The sequence below is a fragment of the Pleurodeles waltl genome, chromosome 9, assembly GCF_031143425.1.
Source record: "Pleurodeles waltl isolate 20211129_DDA chromosome 9, aPleWal1.hap1.20221129, whole genome shotgun sequence".
Classification (NCBI taxonomy): domain Eukaryota; kingdom Metazoa; phylum Chordata; class Amphibia; order Caudata; family Salamandridae; genus Pleurodeles; species Pleurodeles waltl.
Window position 1 is genome coordinate 97,918,032 of NC_090448.1, and position 17,075 is coordinate 97,935,106.

The window sequence follows — 17,075 nt, forward strand, 5'->3', positions numbered from 1 at the left end:
AGTACGTAGATCGGTAATGCTGCTGATGGGAGGGGACGAACTGCAGGAGCTTTTTGATTCTCTCCCTGATACAGGAGATAAGTCTGATTTTGATGCAGCTGCTTTAAATAGGCATTTCGATCCTCAACTTAATTCTGATTATGAACGTTTTAAATTGAGACAGGCACAACAAACAGAGGTTGAGTCGATGGATATGTTTTATGCAAGGTTGAGAAAACTGGCGAGCTCGTGTACCGGGCTCAATCAGCAAGAGGAGATCCGAGTGCAAGTCATTCAAGGCTGTAGATCCAATGCGTTAAGAAAGCTTATTCTTCGACAGCAGGGTATGTCTCTTGATGATATTTTGATTCTTGCACGATCGCATGAACTGTCGGCGGTAAGAGCAGACGCAATGGCAGCCGTAAGGGGTCAGTCATTGGCTGCAGCGTCGTCAACACGCTCTATTCAGGTAAAAGAGGAACAGGTGGATGCTGTTCAGACGCGCCAGTCAACTCCGCGCAAATCGAATCCCGCTAAACCCAGTGATAGGGTTTGTGGAAGCTGTGGCTATGAACATCGAGCGAATATGGGGTGCCCGGCAAAGGGACAGTCGTGCAACCGCTGTGGTAAACCAAACCATTTCGCTAAAGTATGTAGATCCAGGAGGAATAAGCCAGGAGATCAGAAAGGAAAAGACGCTAATGTTAGAGCGGTATCCAAAAGTATGGAAGAGGAAAGAGACCACCCGATGGTGAGTGGCCCGGTGTTCGACGAAGATGAAGAGGAGGACATTTTTGTAATTTCTTTTAAGGGAGGGAGACAACAACAAAAAAGACCGCCTCCCATGAGTGACGTTCATGTCAATGGTGTAGTCGTATCAGTACTCATTGACACAGGGGCGTCTGTAAATGTCATGGATGAAACTCTATTCCTGAAACTAGTACCTACTCCGATACTTACTCCAACGACTACAAAAATATATAACTATGGAGGGAGAGACCCCCTTCCTCTTAAGGGAACTGTGGAGGTGGCTGTGAATAGTGGGGACAAGTCAACAGAAGCAAAATTCTACGTGGTGGCTGGAGACCGTGGCACTTTGTTAGGATGCCACACTGAAGAACTAGAACTGGTATTTTTTGCACGTCAAGTCTATGACACTCAGGTGGAACAGCTTCTCAGTGAGTTCCCTCAACTGTTTGAGGGGCTGGGACGGTTGAAAGGAAAACGGGTCAAACTGCATATAGACAACAGCGTGGTGCCGGTAGCGCTACGACATCGCAGAGTGCCGTTCCATTTGCGCCCCATTGTTGAGAAAGAATTGCAACTGCTGGAAGACCAAGGAGTCATTGAAAAGGTAGATGGGCCTACGCCGTGGGTGTCACCGTTGGTGATTGCGCCGAAACCCAAACAACCTGGAGCGATTCGTCTTTGCGTTGATATGCGTTTGCCAAACAAGGCTATTCGAAGGGAAAGGCACATAACGCCAACAATGGATGACATAATTGCAGATCTGAATGGGGCACAATGGTTCTCAAAGCTGGATCTTAACGCTGGGTATCATCAGCTAGAACTTGACCCGGAGAGTAGGAATATCACCACCTTTTCGACACATGTGGGGCTGAGGAGATATAAGAGACTCAGTTTTGGGGTCTCGTCAGCTGCTGAGGTGTTTCAGAATGCAATTAGAGAGACTTTGGTGGTCATTCTGACCCTGGCGGTCTTTGACCGCCAGGGCGGAGGACCGCGGGAGCACCGCCGACAGGCCGGCGGTGCTCAAATGGGGATTCCGACCGCGGCGGTAAAGCCGCGGTCGGACCGGCACCACTGGCGGGGTCCCGCCAGTGTACCGCCGCCCCATTGAATCCTCCGCGGCGGCGCAGCTTGCTGCACCGCCGCGGGGATTCCGACCCCCCCTACCGCCATCCAGATCCCGGCGGTCGGACCGCCGAGATCCGGATGGCGGTAGGGGGGGTCGCGGGGCCCCTGGGGGCCCCTGGGGGCCCCTGCAGTGCCCATGCCACTGGCATGGGCATTGCAGGGGCCCCCGTAAGAGGGCCCCTACATGTATTTCACTGTCTGCTGCGCAGACAGTGAAATACGCGACGGGTGCAACTGCACCCGTCGCACAGCTTCCACTCCGCCGGCTCGATTCCGAGCCGGCTTCATCGTGGAAGCCTCTTTCCCGCTGGGCTGGCTGGCGGTCTGAAGGCGACCGCCCGCCAGCCCAGCGGGAATGTCAGAATTACCGCCGCGGTCTTTCGACCGCGGAACGGTAACCTGACGGCGGGACTTTGGCGGGCGGCCTCCGCCGCCCGCCAAGGTCAGAATGAGGGCCTTTGTCGGGATTACCGGGAGTAATCAATCTGAGTGATGACATCTTGATACACTCCCGAACGAGAGAAGAGCATCACTGTCATCTCAGAGCAACATTGAAAAGGTTAGCTGGAGCAGGGTTGACACTGCATAAAAAGAAGTGTGCTTTTTACCAAACATCTGTAGAATTCTTCGGCTACATCTTTTCGAAAGATGGCCTGCAAGTAGACCCGAAGAAAGCTGAAGCTATTCGCCAGGCCCCTGTTCCACAAAATCCCACGGAAGTTCGCAGCTTTCTAGGAATGGCCACGTATTGTGGGAGATTCATACCACAACTCGCCACTATGTCAGAACCGCTTCGACAGCTCATGAGAGGGCAACACTGTTGGGACTGGACTCCGGAGGCACACAAGGCGTTTGTGGACATTAAGGCTGCATTGCTAGACAGGTCGACTATGGCTTACTTCCACCCCAGCAAGAGAACAGAAGTGGTGGTAGATGCAAGCCCTGTTGGGCTAGGAGCCGTTCTATTGCAAGAACAAGGGCATCAAGAGTGGATTCCCGTCGCCTATGCCAGCCGGGCTTTATCAGCGGTTGAAACTAGGTACGCGCAGATTGAGCGCGAAGCGCTAGCTATTCGATGGGCATGCCGCCATTTTCATCTATATTTGTATGGGCATGAATTTCAAGTTGTAACTGATCATAAGCCTTTAGTTTCATTGTTTGCGGGCAGCCCGCGTCTGGCACCTCCCAGAATTGAAAGATGGACTGTTCTGCTTCAACCGTATCGATTCACAGTCGTTTATCGGCCAGGGGCGAATAATCCTGCAGATTATCTATCTCGTCATCCTACTCCGAAAGTATTTGATGCTCACCAAGAACATGACGAAGAGAGTACTGAGATTTTCGTGAGCATGGTCGTACAGTCGGCATGTCCTAATGCTCTTCTTGTAACGGACATTGTAAGTGCTACACAGGAGGATGTGGTACTGAGTCATGTTAAGGAGGCGCTGAGCCATAAAAAATGGAAGTATTTCTTAGAGAAAACTAATGGGTCAGGACCAGATCAGAACTTGGCTATGCAAAGTATATGGAAGGTGCGTGACGAACTGTCTACCGATAATAATGGGTTAGTGCTTAGAGGAAGAAGAATTGTACTTCCGCAGCGTTTATGGTCTCGAGTAGTTGAGTTAGCTCATCAAGGACATCAAGGGGCAGCTAAAACCAAAGCAAGGTTACGTGCCAAGGTGTGGTTCCCTGGTATGGATAAGCACGTTGACGACATGATAAGGAAGTGTCACTCCTGTATTATCACATCGGTGGAACCTCCGAGTTGCCCTGTGGTAACCGAACCTGCTACTCTGAAACCTTGGTCGAAGGTAAGCATGGACTTTGGAAGTTTTCCGGATGGAAGGTTGACCGCTGTTTTGATTGATTCATATACCAAATTCCCTGTGGTCGAGGTCGTGTCGTCAACAGCGTTTGAAAATGTAAAGCCAGTTCTGCAGAAGACGTTTGCATTGTTTGGTCTGCCTGACGAAATTAGAACAGACAATGGTCCTCCGTTTCAGGGACAAGACTTTCGCTCGTATCTTGATGGGTTGGCGATTCATCACCGTAAGATAACGCCTTACTGGCCTCAAGCTAATGGGGACGTCGAAAGGTTTATGCGAACTTTGAATAGGGCTCTCCGGATTGGAGTGGAGCAGAAGGAAGACAGTGAACTGTGTTTGTACCAGTTTTTGAGTGCGTACCGTCAAACACCCCATAGCACCACAGGGTGTGCCCCCTCTGCTCTGATGTTCAAAGTGTCTCCACGTGACTGTATTCCATCAGGTCCTAAGTGGAAACCTCCAGCGTTGGATGTAAAGGCCACTCAAAAGCGACGAGCGATTACTAATCAGAAGGCCAGTTTAAAACGAAGAGCAAAATATCGAGGGTTTCAAGAAGGAGATCAAGTGGTGGTGAGAGGTCGTCGAGGAGGAGGAAAGTTTAGGACACTGTTTGATCCTGAGATATGGGAAGTCATTGGAGTCAAAGGGTCGATGATAACTGCGTCCAGAGGACGACGGAGAGTGACCAGAAACGTGTCACATTTCCGGAAGGCTGGGCTGCGAGAGTCGACTGAAGAAGAAGACGAGATAGGTGATATAGATGGTGACACCGTAACAACATCTAAAGAGATGGAGAACATTGTCGGACCAGCAGGATCTGAACAGACCCCGCCTGTGTGTGCTCCTGAGCGTGGAGGTGTGCGTACTAGGAATGTGAGGTATGATTTACGCCCTAATCCTGCACCAAACAGTCAGCTAAAAGACTTTGGGGGTCATTCTAAGTCTGGCGGGCGGCGGAGGCCGCCCGCCAGACTTCCCCCCTCCGAAATACCACTCCGCGGTCGAAAGACCGCAGAGGGTATTCTAAGTTTTTCCCTGGGCTGGCGGCGGTCGCCAAAAGACCACCCGCCAGCCCAGGGAAAAACTCCCTTCCCACGAGGATGCCGGCTCGTAATCGAGCCGGCGGAGTGGGAAGGTGCGACGGGTGCTGTTGCACCCGTCGCGTATTTCACTGTCTGCCAAGCAGACAGTGAAATACTTGTAGGGGCCCTCTTACGGGGGCCCCTGCAGTGCCCATGCCAGTGGCATGGGCACTGCAGGGGCCCCCAGGGGCCCCGCGACCCCCCCTACCGCCATCCGGTTCCCGGCGGGCGGACCGCCAGCAACTGGATTGCGGTAGGGGGGGTCGGAATCCCCTCGGCGGCGCAGCTAGCTGCGCCGCCTTGGAGGATTCCAAAGGGTGGCGGTACACTGGCGGGAGACCGCCAGTGTTGCCGGTCCGACCGCGGCTTTACCGCCGCGGTCGGAATGCCCTTGGGATCACCGCCGGCCTGTCGGCGGTGCTCCCGCATTCCTCCAACCCGGCGGTCATTGACCGCCAGGGTTGGAATGACCGCCTTTGTCTGTCAAGTCGATCAGTTGTAACATGTTTATACCCATACCACTGTTGGAGACAGAAGGGGACCGAAGGAGAAGGCCACCCGACGTTGAAAGTGGACAGTGTTTACACATATTTTGCCCTGATTGTTACAGAATTGCAATATGTGGTTATTCGATATTTCTTTTGTTTTCTGTCACTTTCTCCCTTGTGGGGGGGGGGTGCTGTAGTTAATTCTCTTCCATGTGGAGTAAAACATGGGAGGGATGTAGAGAGTAAGCGGGGAGCCATGCGGGCTCTCCTTGTTTGTCTAACGTGATCTGCGTGTCCGGGAGGGGAACGGAGCACGAGGGTATAAATAAAGAGGAGCTGTGGTGACGCAGTCTCTTGCGCACCAGCGAACTAACTTGGTCTCCATGTGTATTCCTTAACATCCGACACCAACATTACAAGGAATACGTGAGCTGAGCCCCCGGCGGAACCGGTGCATAGGATACAGGCTTGTCACCACAGCACTGGAGACTAGGTCCTTGTAATAACAGCTGGGACTTGGTGGCCAGAGGGGACGTCTTGCATGAGGCACAGACGAATGGGTGCTTAAAAACGGCATTTAAATTAATAGCATACTTTAACGCAGTCGCCTGGGACGGGCTAACAATTCTGTGTTGTTTGGCGCTTGGTGCCAGGGATTACATAATGCAACTGAACAAGCTAGCAACTTATTATTATGTTTAAATATATTTTATCTAGTATTGGGTGCAGGTGCATGAAAGGATGTTTCAAAGATCTCATTGTGAAAGGGAAGGAAGGAATGCTTTAAATTGACAGGCATTGCCAGGTCCTGGGCACAGCAGTGGTGTAGCATGGTTGCCATAGGCCCTAATGCAAGTAGGGAAAGAGGTGCCCCATGCCCCGGTTTTGTAATAAAACAGCTAAAAGCAGGAAAAAACATGATTTTGAGTGTAAAACTGTAAATTTTACACTTGTATAGCACACCACTCACCCGTTAGGGTCTCAAGGCACTGTACACATACCACTATGGAACCCCTCCTGGCTTTTCCCTGTGAGGCACCCAATCCTGGGCACCCAAGCACTGTCAGGGACAGTGTGGAGATTAAGCAAGCTATTGCCCAGAGTTACAGAGTGGGACCCATTAATTAGATTAGGCACAGAGGCAAGAATTATCTGGTCCAAGGGAATTGAGCCCAAGACCCACCAAGGTAGGAATTGAACCCTGGTCTCAGGCCAGATATCTGCATCAGGGTCTGCCGCTCTAACCATTGTGCCACAATTATCCACACAGAAGGGGTACAAGGTATTGTCACCTAACAATCTAGAGAAATTTAAAAAGTGAACATTTACTGAGCAAAGATTCATTCAGGTTGACGATATTTTAAACAAACACATTTTAGTGGTGACTGCCAAATGTGGCACAAAAGGGGCTATAAGCATAGCCTTGTGGCAAGAGTAGCCACATAAGGCTGTATATAAACTTGCAAGTGAACCCCCTCGTCAGAACAAAAGCAGGGAAGAGCCTTGTAACCAATGATGAACACACATATGTGTAATCTCCATCAATCAACTAGAATATTACGATAAGACAGGGAGCGATTAATAAAGCTGTCAGCAATCTATGGTATCTATTGTTGTCGACAAGAATCTCTACCAAGCACTATATACACACAAGAATGCACCAGGAAGTAATAATCACAGTAAGCAGTTAAAGTTATTTCAATAATAGCTCACATAGAGTGAAGAATGACAATGTGACAGGAGGAATTATAGGCCTGTCATGGGAAGGAAAGCCTAATTAAAATGATTCTTGACATCAGTGATTGGAAACAATAATTATTAAAGTGTTATATATGGTTTAGGACTAGTCCACACCACATGTGATGTCTTTAGTTTATAGCTTTCAGAAAACCAAATCCAAAGGTGCATAATACTACGGATTGTAACATAGGTTAAGTTTTAGTCGTTGAAAAATTTGAATGTGCTTGAAACTGATTCCACAGACGTACACGCAAATACAGGCACACACAAGAGTGTGCGCACACACACAAACACACACACACGCACACACAAACACACACTTTTCACCACTTTAAGTAAATTACATTAATTATAGTGACATGTAAACTATGTATGTTCTTGTTCATTTTTCTGATCGCTCAAGCTATTGGCTCACGTTTCTGTGGATCATGCAACGACCTCAAATAATATCATGGAAAGAGATGATGGTTCCTTTACTCTCCTGATGCTACCTGTTTGTGTCAGGGTGCTCGGTTTATTATACCCTTAGATGGTGTCTACACTCTGGTGAAGCTGTGCATACGATTACTTAAATTTATGACACCAGAAAATCTCACAACCCATCTTGAGCAGCCATGAATTTAGCTCTTGACATTGATTAGTGAAGGCATGATGGGGTTTGAATACATAAGGATGCTGTTTAGCTGTCAAGGACACAAACAAAAAATGGTCTCATGGTATCATGAGGTGGACTATTAAAGTGCAAGTGCCAGACTGAGTACCCAAAGCAACCCTGGAAACTTAGTCAGACCAGCCCCGGGGTGGGGGTCGGGGGTGAGGCTGCGGGAGTTTGAAAATATGAAGCACTGCTGCTTTTGTTATTGGGGTCGATATTGCAGCACTGTTTCAAAACCGGCCCCCAGTAACAAACCTGGCCCCCACTGCTGCAAAAACAGCCCCCGCCCTTTCAGGAAATGCCTGATGCCCGCTATGGCCTGCCCGGCCCTGTTAAAGTGGTCAGCTTAGATAATAAAGGTTGATGCGAGTGTGAGGACATGAGGCCTATGGTGCCATGGTGTGGATTGGAAGGTTCAAGTGATTATATAATTGATGCCATGGCCTTGATTGATAGGCAGATGGCATGTATCATTGTGTGTACGAGGTTGCTTGGACCATTTACGAGGCTGTTTTTTCATATTTGGCTGGCCCGATCACAAGGTTGTTTGATGATGATATGAGAATTGCACTGACATGTGGCTGGATGATGACATCATGCTTTTACCAAATTATTTAATTGTGTGCTTTAGTGGGAATGGGGGATAGTCTGATGTTGTTATGAAGTTTGACACTGCCCTGGGTATTAATTAACTGAATGTGTGAGTTATTGAACCGTGGGCTTATGTTGCATGGTATGCGCTTCTGTGAGGTGGTTGGTGGGTGTTATGAACCTTTTCTATTTTAACTTGGCATTCAAAAGATTGTTCAGTTATTTAATGAGTTTGGCTGTTGAGGTGATGGGCTTTAGATGATATCATGAGGTTGGCCGATAGGGTATTTCATCTGATTGCACTTGTTGAAAATGAGATTATTTGAAGGTATCATGAAGTTGTCTGGCAAGTGCTTGGAGCAGTGGCGTAACAAAAGCCCCTGCAACCATCACGGTGCAGGAGAGGGCCCAAGCTCCAGGGGGCCCCTCAGCACAGTACACAGTGCATAGGCGGCAGGCATCTGACTAGGTCCCGGGGGAACGGGCCCCCTACAGTTACTTTGAAGGGGGGACCCCTAAAGTTTTGTTATGCCACTGGCCTGGAGTGTGAGGTCACGAGTTAGCATACTTAAATTTGTGACATGATGAAACTTGTTGTAATAGCATGAGGTGGGTGTTAAACATCACAAGGTAGTTCTGTCAAAATGAGATGGGCTGGTGAGGTTGATCAGTGATTTCACAATGCACTCATTAAGACAGTAAGTCATGATTATTTCATGATATTGGCCCTTACGTTCTTGGTCTGTAAAACAAGTAAGGAGCTTTTAATATATGAATGAGCACAACAAGGTCAATACGAGCAGGAATTGACTATAGAGATTATCTCACTTGAGGATTTGGGGATTCGTATTTGCTCGCTGCTTCTGCCATCACCTCCCTCACTGAACGGCTTGATCTCGATGATGTAATCTTCATCGAAGGGCAGCGACAGCTCCACTGAGGTCTGGTTGGTTTCGATAACAGATGTGATACTCTGCCTACTCCAGCGATAAAACACCTAGAGCAGACAGGACACAAACACTAGTGAGGAAAGAAGAGGATGAGCTAAGGAAAGGGTCAGTAGTTGGGGAAACATTCATCAGTGACAGCCAGAACCATAGGGACTAATTGACAAGATAGTACATCTTTGCAGTTGTGAGCGCAGTGTGCCCTCTTAGGTCTGCTCCACTGAGGTGTTACCACTGTTTTGCTTAAAGTTACATTTGTGCAATGCAATTGTTGTTCTGTTGATGCCTGACGAAGATGAAACAAATTATAAATGTTCATTCCTACCTTTTGATAGGGCTGGAAGCTTGCAATCGCGTAATAAAAACCTGTCTCTGTTTTCCTCATTGCAGGGGAGTTGTGACACCTCTAGTCATATGTATTAAGAAAATAGCATATCTGCTCTATTGTAATAACTTATTACAGTTGAGTTGGGATGTCACAAAGCCTGCTGCCACATCAACCAAGGTCAAAGGTGTGTCAGGAAGCATCCTTGCAGCTGCATTTTAAACACTTTTCGTTCTCATAGCCTGTTTCTCTAAAATGAAGCATGATCAGCAGAGGTGGAAAAAGCATGGCAGCAAGTTTTTTCACACTATAGTTCATTACTGGAAAGTACGACTCTCTATGCATGTTACTGTTCATTCTGACCTACCGCTTTAAAAAAAATCTGGTTTACATTATACAAATTGTCATACATTTATGCAATAAATTCTTGACTGCTTTTTGTTCTGTCTAGTTTCATACTGTAGATTCCGTTTTCATTCTTCATATTGGAAACCATATGAGTGAGCAGGAAACCAAGGTTTTAGGAGGATTGTGGGATGGGTGGCCTTGTGACCATCTAGTTAAGAAATAAAATGCCTTATTTTAAAATAACACAAGTCACCTCAGACTTTCTTGCCCTTATAAAGGGACTTGGCCTGTGGCCTCATCCTCTACATGGCCAATGCATTCCTTGGTGACTTGAAATATCCCTATAATGTACATCAGGTCAGAAGGTACGCTATCCCATGTATTATGAGTTTTATATTAATTGTGCTGTGTCACTTTTTTGTTACTTGTGAGTGGTTAACAGAAGGGAATAAATAGTTTGAAGAGGGGTGGTTGGAGTTTTAGTAGGAATAGTCCGAAAACACGATTTACATTTCAAAACATGCAACCCCTTCGTCTGTGTGGGTTTAGTTTAAGGCTAATCTAAATAGTTACATTTTCAAGAGTTTCATGAACCACATTTAGTTGGATTCAGCACTAAGATGCAGGCCTTAGGGCATCCTAGAGTCCGGGCCCTTGCAAGCTCAGTGATCTCCATCCTTGTTTTATCCTCTTGAATGAGTATTGATATAAAAATGTGGCAGGGCTTAGAACAAATTGCTCTGGTAACTGAACAGTAGGATGTCCGTTTCTGTAGCTAGCCGCAGATTATACATATTCTTGGTAGTGAAAAAGACCATCAACCTAATTCTGATACCTACTGGGAGTGAACAGAGTGCTTTGAAGGCGGTTTATGTGGTCTTACGTACATGGGTTTAGGCACAATTTATCTGTTGTTCTGAATTCTTTGGAGCATTGAGGAGTTTTCAGGAAGGCCAGTGTAGACGATCTTACAGTAGTCGAGGTATTCTGAATGAAGGTCTCTCCAGCTCATTGCTGGGGTCGGAATACAGAAGAGGGAGGATTTCTTGCAGAATGAAAAGCTTCATGTCTACATCCACTGACACTATGTCATAGACGATCGCCAGGTTATTTACCTGGAGGAGTAGCAAGAACTGTGGGCCAGTAAAAGGGGAGTGGATTGAACAGAGTGTCTCTGACTACTAAAACCATTGACTTTCCTCCATCAAAGCACAGAGACCTGTCTCTCCTTTATCAAGAGGAATATATGGTCTGAGCAAGAAGTATTGTCGTTGGTCCACTGGACTTATTTCGAAAAGTAAGGGAATTTGTGTGTCTTCTGTATAAATATGAAATTCACCTGGTACTGTTCAAGGTTGTTTGTCAGGGATGTAAATAGATGTTGAAAAGAAGCAGTGAATAAGAAGGGTATCCCAGAGGGACTCTGGAAGACACCAGGCAGGTAAAAGATTCGCTAAAACACAAAATGCCTTCAACATTGTAGGCAACTACCAACATCAGTTGGTCTTTGTTGGACCTGGCTTTTTGACAGGGACATCCCCAAACTTTTTGCCTCCTTCCTCCTATTTTTTCTGACCTGTTGTTGTTGGCTTTTGACCTCTGGGCACTTTACCACTGCTAACCAGTGCTAAAGTGCATATGCTCTCTGTGTAAATTGTACTACTGATTGGTTTATCCATGATTGACTATTTAATTTACTTGTAAGTCCCTGGTAGAGTGCACTACATGTGCCTAGGGCAGGTAGATTAAATGCTACTAGTGGGCCTGCAGCACTGGTTGTGCCACCCACCTCAGTAGCCCCTTAACCCTGACTCAGGCCTGCCAGTGCAAGGCCTGTGTGTGCAGTTTCACTGCCACTTCGACTTGGCATTTAAAAGTACTTGCCAAGCCTAGAACTCCCCTTTTTCTACATATAAGTCATCCCTAATGTGTGCCCTAGGTAACCCCTAGAGCAGGGTGCTGTGTAGGTAAAAGGCAGGACATGTACCTGTGTAGTTATATGTCCTGGTAGTGTAAAACTCCTAAATTCGTTTTTACACTACTGTGAGGCCTGCTCCCTTCATAGGCTAACATTGGGGCTGCCCTCATACACTGTTGAAGTGGCAGCTGCTGATCTGAAAGGAGCAGGAAGGTCATATTTAGTATGGCCAGAATGGTAATATAAAGTCCTGCTGACTGGTGAAGTCGGATTTAATATTACTATTCTAGAAATGCCACTTTTAGAAAGTGAGCATTTCTTTGCACTAAAACCTTGTTGTGCCCTTCAATCCACGTCTGGCTAGGTTTAGTTGACAGCTCCTTGTGCATTCACTCAGACACACCCCAAACACAGGGTACTCAGCCTCACTTGCATACATCTGCATTTTGAATGGGTCTTCCTGGGCTGGGAGGGTGGAGGGCCTGCCCTCACACAAAGGACTGCCACACCCCCTACTGGGACTCTGGCAGACAGGATTGAGCTGAAAGGGGGCTTGGTGCATTTCTTAGACACTCTTTGAAGTCACCCCCACTTCAAAGGCACAACTTAGTATAAAACAGGGCCTCTGCCCTACCTCATCAGACACTTGCTGGAGAAGAAACCTGAACCAGAAACTACATCCTGCCAAGAAGAACTGCCTGGCTGCTCAAAGGACTCACCTGTCTGCTTTTCTACAAAGGACTGCTGCCTTGCTGTTGGCTTGCTGCCTTGCTGAACTCTTGCCTGGCTGTAAAAGTGCTCTCCAAGGGCTTGGATAGAGCTTGCCTCCTGTTCCCTGAAGTCTCAGGACCAAAAAGACTTCTCTCTTCCTCTCGGACGCTCCGTGCGCCGAACTTTTCGATGCACAGCTTGTTCCGCGGCAAGAAAAACTCCGCACACCAACGCTGATCAACGCGACGCCTTCGGGACGACCGAAACTTTGACGCACGGCCTCGCAAGGACAACGCCGCCTGACTTCCCGGGAGAAATCGACGCAACGCCTGCCGTGAGATAGAAACTTTGACGCACGGCCTCGCAAGGACAACGCCGCCCGACTCCCCAGGAGAAATCGACGTGACGCCTGCCGTGAGATCAAAACTTTGACGCACGGCCTCGCAAGGACAACGCCGCCCGACTCCGCAGGAGAAATCGACGCGACGACTGCCGTGAGATCAAAACTTTGACGCACGGCCTCGCAAGGACAACGCCGCCCGACTCCGCAGGAGAAATCGACGCGACGCCTGCCGTGAGATCGAAACTTCGACGTGCAGCCCCGCAGAACGACGCGCAGCTGGAAAACAAGCAGGAAAATCCACGTACAGACCCGGGACATCTGGTAATCCCCGCGACCCACAGAAAGAGACTGTCCGCGCGCCGGAAAGCGACGCACGACTTCCCCGCGTGGAAAATAACGACGCAAGTCCGTGTGTGCTGGGGAGAAATCGACGCACACACCCTTTTTCCACGCACCTCTTCCTTTGTGGCCCTCTGAGGAGATTTTCCACCAGAAACCAGGTACTTTGTGTTTGAAAGAGACTCTGTTTACTTTCTAAAGACTTAAGACACTTTCTATCACTTTACAGTGATATCTTTACAAATTCGTATTGCAACTTTGATCGTTTTGACCTGAAGATACCCAGATAAATATTATATATTTTTCTAAATACTGTGTGGTGTATTTTTGTGGTGTTATGCTATGGTGTTGTATGATTTATTGCACAAATGCTTTACACATTGCCTTCTAAGTTAAGCCTGACTGCTCGTGCCAAGCTACCGGAGGGTGAGCACAGGCTGATTTTGGATTGTGTGTGACTTACCCTGACTAGAGTGAGGTTTCTTGCTTGGACAGAGGGCAACCTGACTGCCAATCAAAAACCCAATTTCTAACATTGGTGATCAGCAGTGAGGATAGGACTTGTGTTTGTGCAGTGACATACAGTAGCTAAGTATTTCACTACCTACCCACAGTTGAAGGTCAACTTGATTTTTCATCTTTTTTGGCTTTTGGTTCTCTGATGTCCTCCTGGATATACTATTGATATTTTGGACTTTGGATTTTGGTTTTTGCTGATAAGATCTTATCAGAATGGGATTGTGTACCTACTCATTCTTTGTTCGTACTGACCACCTCACTAAGGCTGACCTAAGGAAGCTTTGCAGAAAATGGGGCCTTCCTGTAACAAGGAGATCTACTAAGGCGGAGATGCTACATCACTACATAGTCTGGGGGGAGGAAAGATGGGCAGAGAGAGAGGCAGCAAGAAACCAAATGATTAAGTACCCCTCAGATGAGGAGGAGGACTACGCACATGAGGAGGAAGACCGCTCACATGAGGAGGAAGACTACTCAGATTTGGACAGTGACCCAGAAATAGATGAATGGCTCTGAGGTCAAAGGCGACAGGAGCAACAATTAGAGGAGTATCTTGCAGAGGTTGAGGCAAAAAGACTCTTAGCCCTGGAAGGAGAAAAGATTGCAGCTCAAGAGCTGAGCTGTAAAGAGCTGAAACTGGAGGCCGGAAGGGCTGAGTCCAGTTCAGATGGTGGCAGCAAAAATCTTGCATCTAGTACTGCTGAAGAAGGGCACAAGCCCAGAGATGTGGTGCCCAACTTGAAGAAGGGAGTTGACACACCCCAGGCGGTTCAATGGTATGAGGTAGTTCCCGTTATGCACAGGGTCCCTGAGAAGGATTGGGGAACTGGCACAGGGAGTCATATTCCTACTGGGGGGAGGGACACTTTACTGACTCTAGCAGAGAGTGACAGAGAAAAGGGTTCCCCCCTGGTGGACGTCCTGGATATAGAGTGTAGAGACATCCCAGAAGAGTATGGGTTGAATGTCAGGGACAGACAGATACTGTCTCACCAGTCTCAGGAGGGTGAGGTAGAGTGCTTTTCCAAGGTGGAGTTACTGGGTGGTTGGGTGAAGGGTACTGTGGTTAATACATGTGAAGGGCAGAATGATGTAATTGCTGGAGAGCATATGTCTGGTCCTTATTTTCCAGAGCTACGCCAACACCAGGTGGAGTGTGAGTTCTCTGACCCCAGGGAACTTACAATGGAGGCAGACTTCTGGGTGAGTACCAGAGAGTCTGAAGAGGCATTTGGGGGTGCTCCTGAAGGGAGTGGTCTAGGTGGTTCCCAACTGAGTGAGGTGGGAAAGGATTGTAGTGTCCCAGGTAGGTCCCAGGTCCTAGAGGGTTCCATGAGGGAACACCAGGAGGGAAGCCTAGCCTGTACCGTAGGGCCACCTTTTGAGGGAAGCCCCGCAGTGTCAGAAGAACTTGGGGGGGTGACTGTAGCCAGCATCTCAACAGGTATGGTGTCTGGCAGTACCCCTCCTAGTGAGGGGGTGCAGAAGTCCAGACATAGGGTTGAGAGGGGGTTTCAGACCCCAGTGGAGGACCTTGAGAGTCAGGGGACAGCTCTGAGAGCAGAGCCCCCCAGGAATGACCCAGGTGAAACCGTTTCTGGTTTGGGGGAAACCCAGACTCTGCCGGATGGGCAGAGGTCGGGAGACCTGCGCCAACCAGACTCTTGTGTGGCCCTTGGGGACAGTGTGTCCCTTGTGGGGGGTGAGAGTGACCCCCAGGAAGTCCTAGCATGCCAGGCAAAGATTCAACCTCAGGGTGGTGACTCTGGGTTGGATACCCAGGTTCAGAGGTTAAACTCTGACCTGGTGGGAGGTAGATGTGCCTCCCAAGAAGTCCTGCTGTGCCAGGCAATTGTCTAACCTCAGGGTGTTGACTCTGGGTTGGATGACCAGGTTCAGAGGTTAAACTCTGACCTGGTGGGGGGTAGGTGTGCCCCCCAGAAAGTCCTGGTGTACCAGGCAGTGGTCCAACCTCAGGGTGGTGACTCTGGGTTGGCTAACCAGGTTCAGGGGATAAAGTCTGACCTGTTGGGGGGTAGGTGTGCCCCCCAGAAAGTCCTGGCGTGCCAGGCAATGGTTCAACCTCAGGGTGGTGACTCTGGGTTGGCTAACCAGGTTCAGGGGATAAACTCTGACCTGTTGGGGGGTAGGTGTGCCCCCCAGAAAGTCCTGGTGTACCAGGCAGTTGTCCAACCTCAGAGTGCTGACTCTGGGTTGGATAACCGGGTTCAGAGGTTAAACTCTGACCTGGTGGGGGGTAGGTGTGCCCCCCAGAAAGTCCTGGCGTGCCAGGCAATTGTTCAACCTCAGGGTGGTGACCCTGGGTTGGAGAACCAGGGTCAGAGGTTAACCTCTGACCTGGTGGGAGGTAGGCGTGCCTCCCAGAAAGTCCTGGTGTGCCAGGCAATTGTCCAACCTCAGGGTGTTGACTCTGGGTTGGATGACCAGGTTCAGAGGTTAAACTCTGACCTGGTGGGGGGTAGGTGTGCCCCCCAGAAAGTCCTGGCGTGCCAGGCAATTGCCTAACCTCAGGGTGGTGACCCTGGGTTGGGGAACCAGGCTCAGAGGTTAAACTCTGACCTGGTGGGGGGGTAGGTGTGCCTCCCAGAAAGTCCTGGTTTGCCAGGCAGTGATCCAGTCTGAGGGTACAGACCCTGGGCTGGAAGACCAGGTTCAGGGTGTCCCCCCGGTAGGGGCTACCGGTAGGGGCTACTGATAACAGTGCCCCTACCATGTTGTCTTCTGAGGAGGCCACTCCTAGTTGGAGGGTGCTGGACCCCAGAAGGGAGGGCAGGGGGAGGGAAGCCTCACCCCGGGCCCTAGTCCAACCTGAAGGTACAGACCCCAGGTTGGAGGGCCAGTTGCAGGTTAACAGCCCTGCACTGGTGGAGGAATGGTACAGGGAGACTTCTGTAGGCACCCTGACCATGTTGGACTCTGGGGGTACCGCTCCAGGAGGGAGGGTACAGAGCCCCAGAGGGGACGACCAGGTTCAGGCTGTCATCCCTGACCTGGTGGAAGGGAGAGTGGTTAAAGGGTGCCCAGCACCTGGGGCTACCGCCCCCCCACTCTCCACAGCCACAGTGGTTGGAGAGCTTTGAGAGGCCTGGGGCCTGGCTCTCATCCCTGGCAGCTGTCAGTAATCACTGTGGCTTGCTGTCCAGGTGGACAGAGTTATCCCTGGGGAGGGGACAAGTGTCACACCCCGGGGGTAGAGTGGGCAACACCACTGTGTTGGTCATGGTGGTACTATCCTGCTCCTGGGATACATCTGTGAGCAAAGTAAGGTTAGGTGCTGCACAGATGGGATCCGCAGGTAAGGAGAAAGGTTCCCCATGGGTTGGCTTAGTGGGCCCTGAGAGTATGGACAGAGGGATCCAATT

At 49.2% G+C, this 17,075-nt stretch overlaps 1 protein-coding gene across 3 annotated transcripts in view; it reads right to left on the reverse strand.

Moving 5' to 3' along the window:
* LOC138258996 (contactin-4-like) overlaps positions 1-17,075 on the reverse strand; it is a 789,032-nt gene that overhangs the window by 19,851 nt on the left and 752,106 nt on the right. For all 3 annotated transcript variants that reach the window (XM_069206362.1, XM_069206361.1, XM_069206363.1), the window contains exon 22: positions 9,071-9,239. In XM_069206362.1, the coding sequence (XP_069062463.1) occupies positions 9,071-9,239 (169 nt within the window). The remainder of the gene's footprint in view (positions 1-9,070; positions 9,240-17,075) is intronic.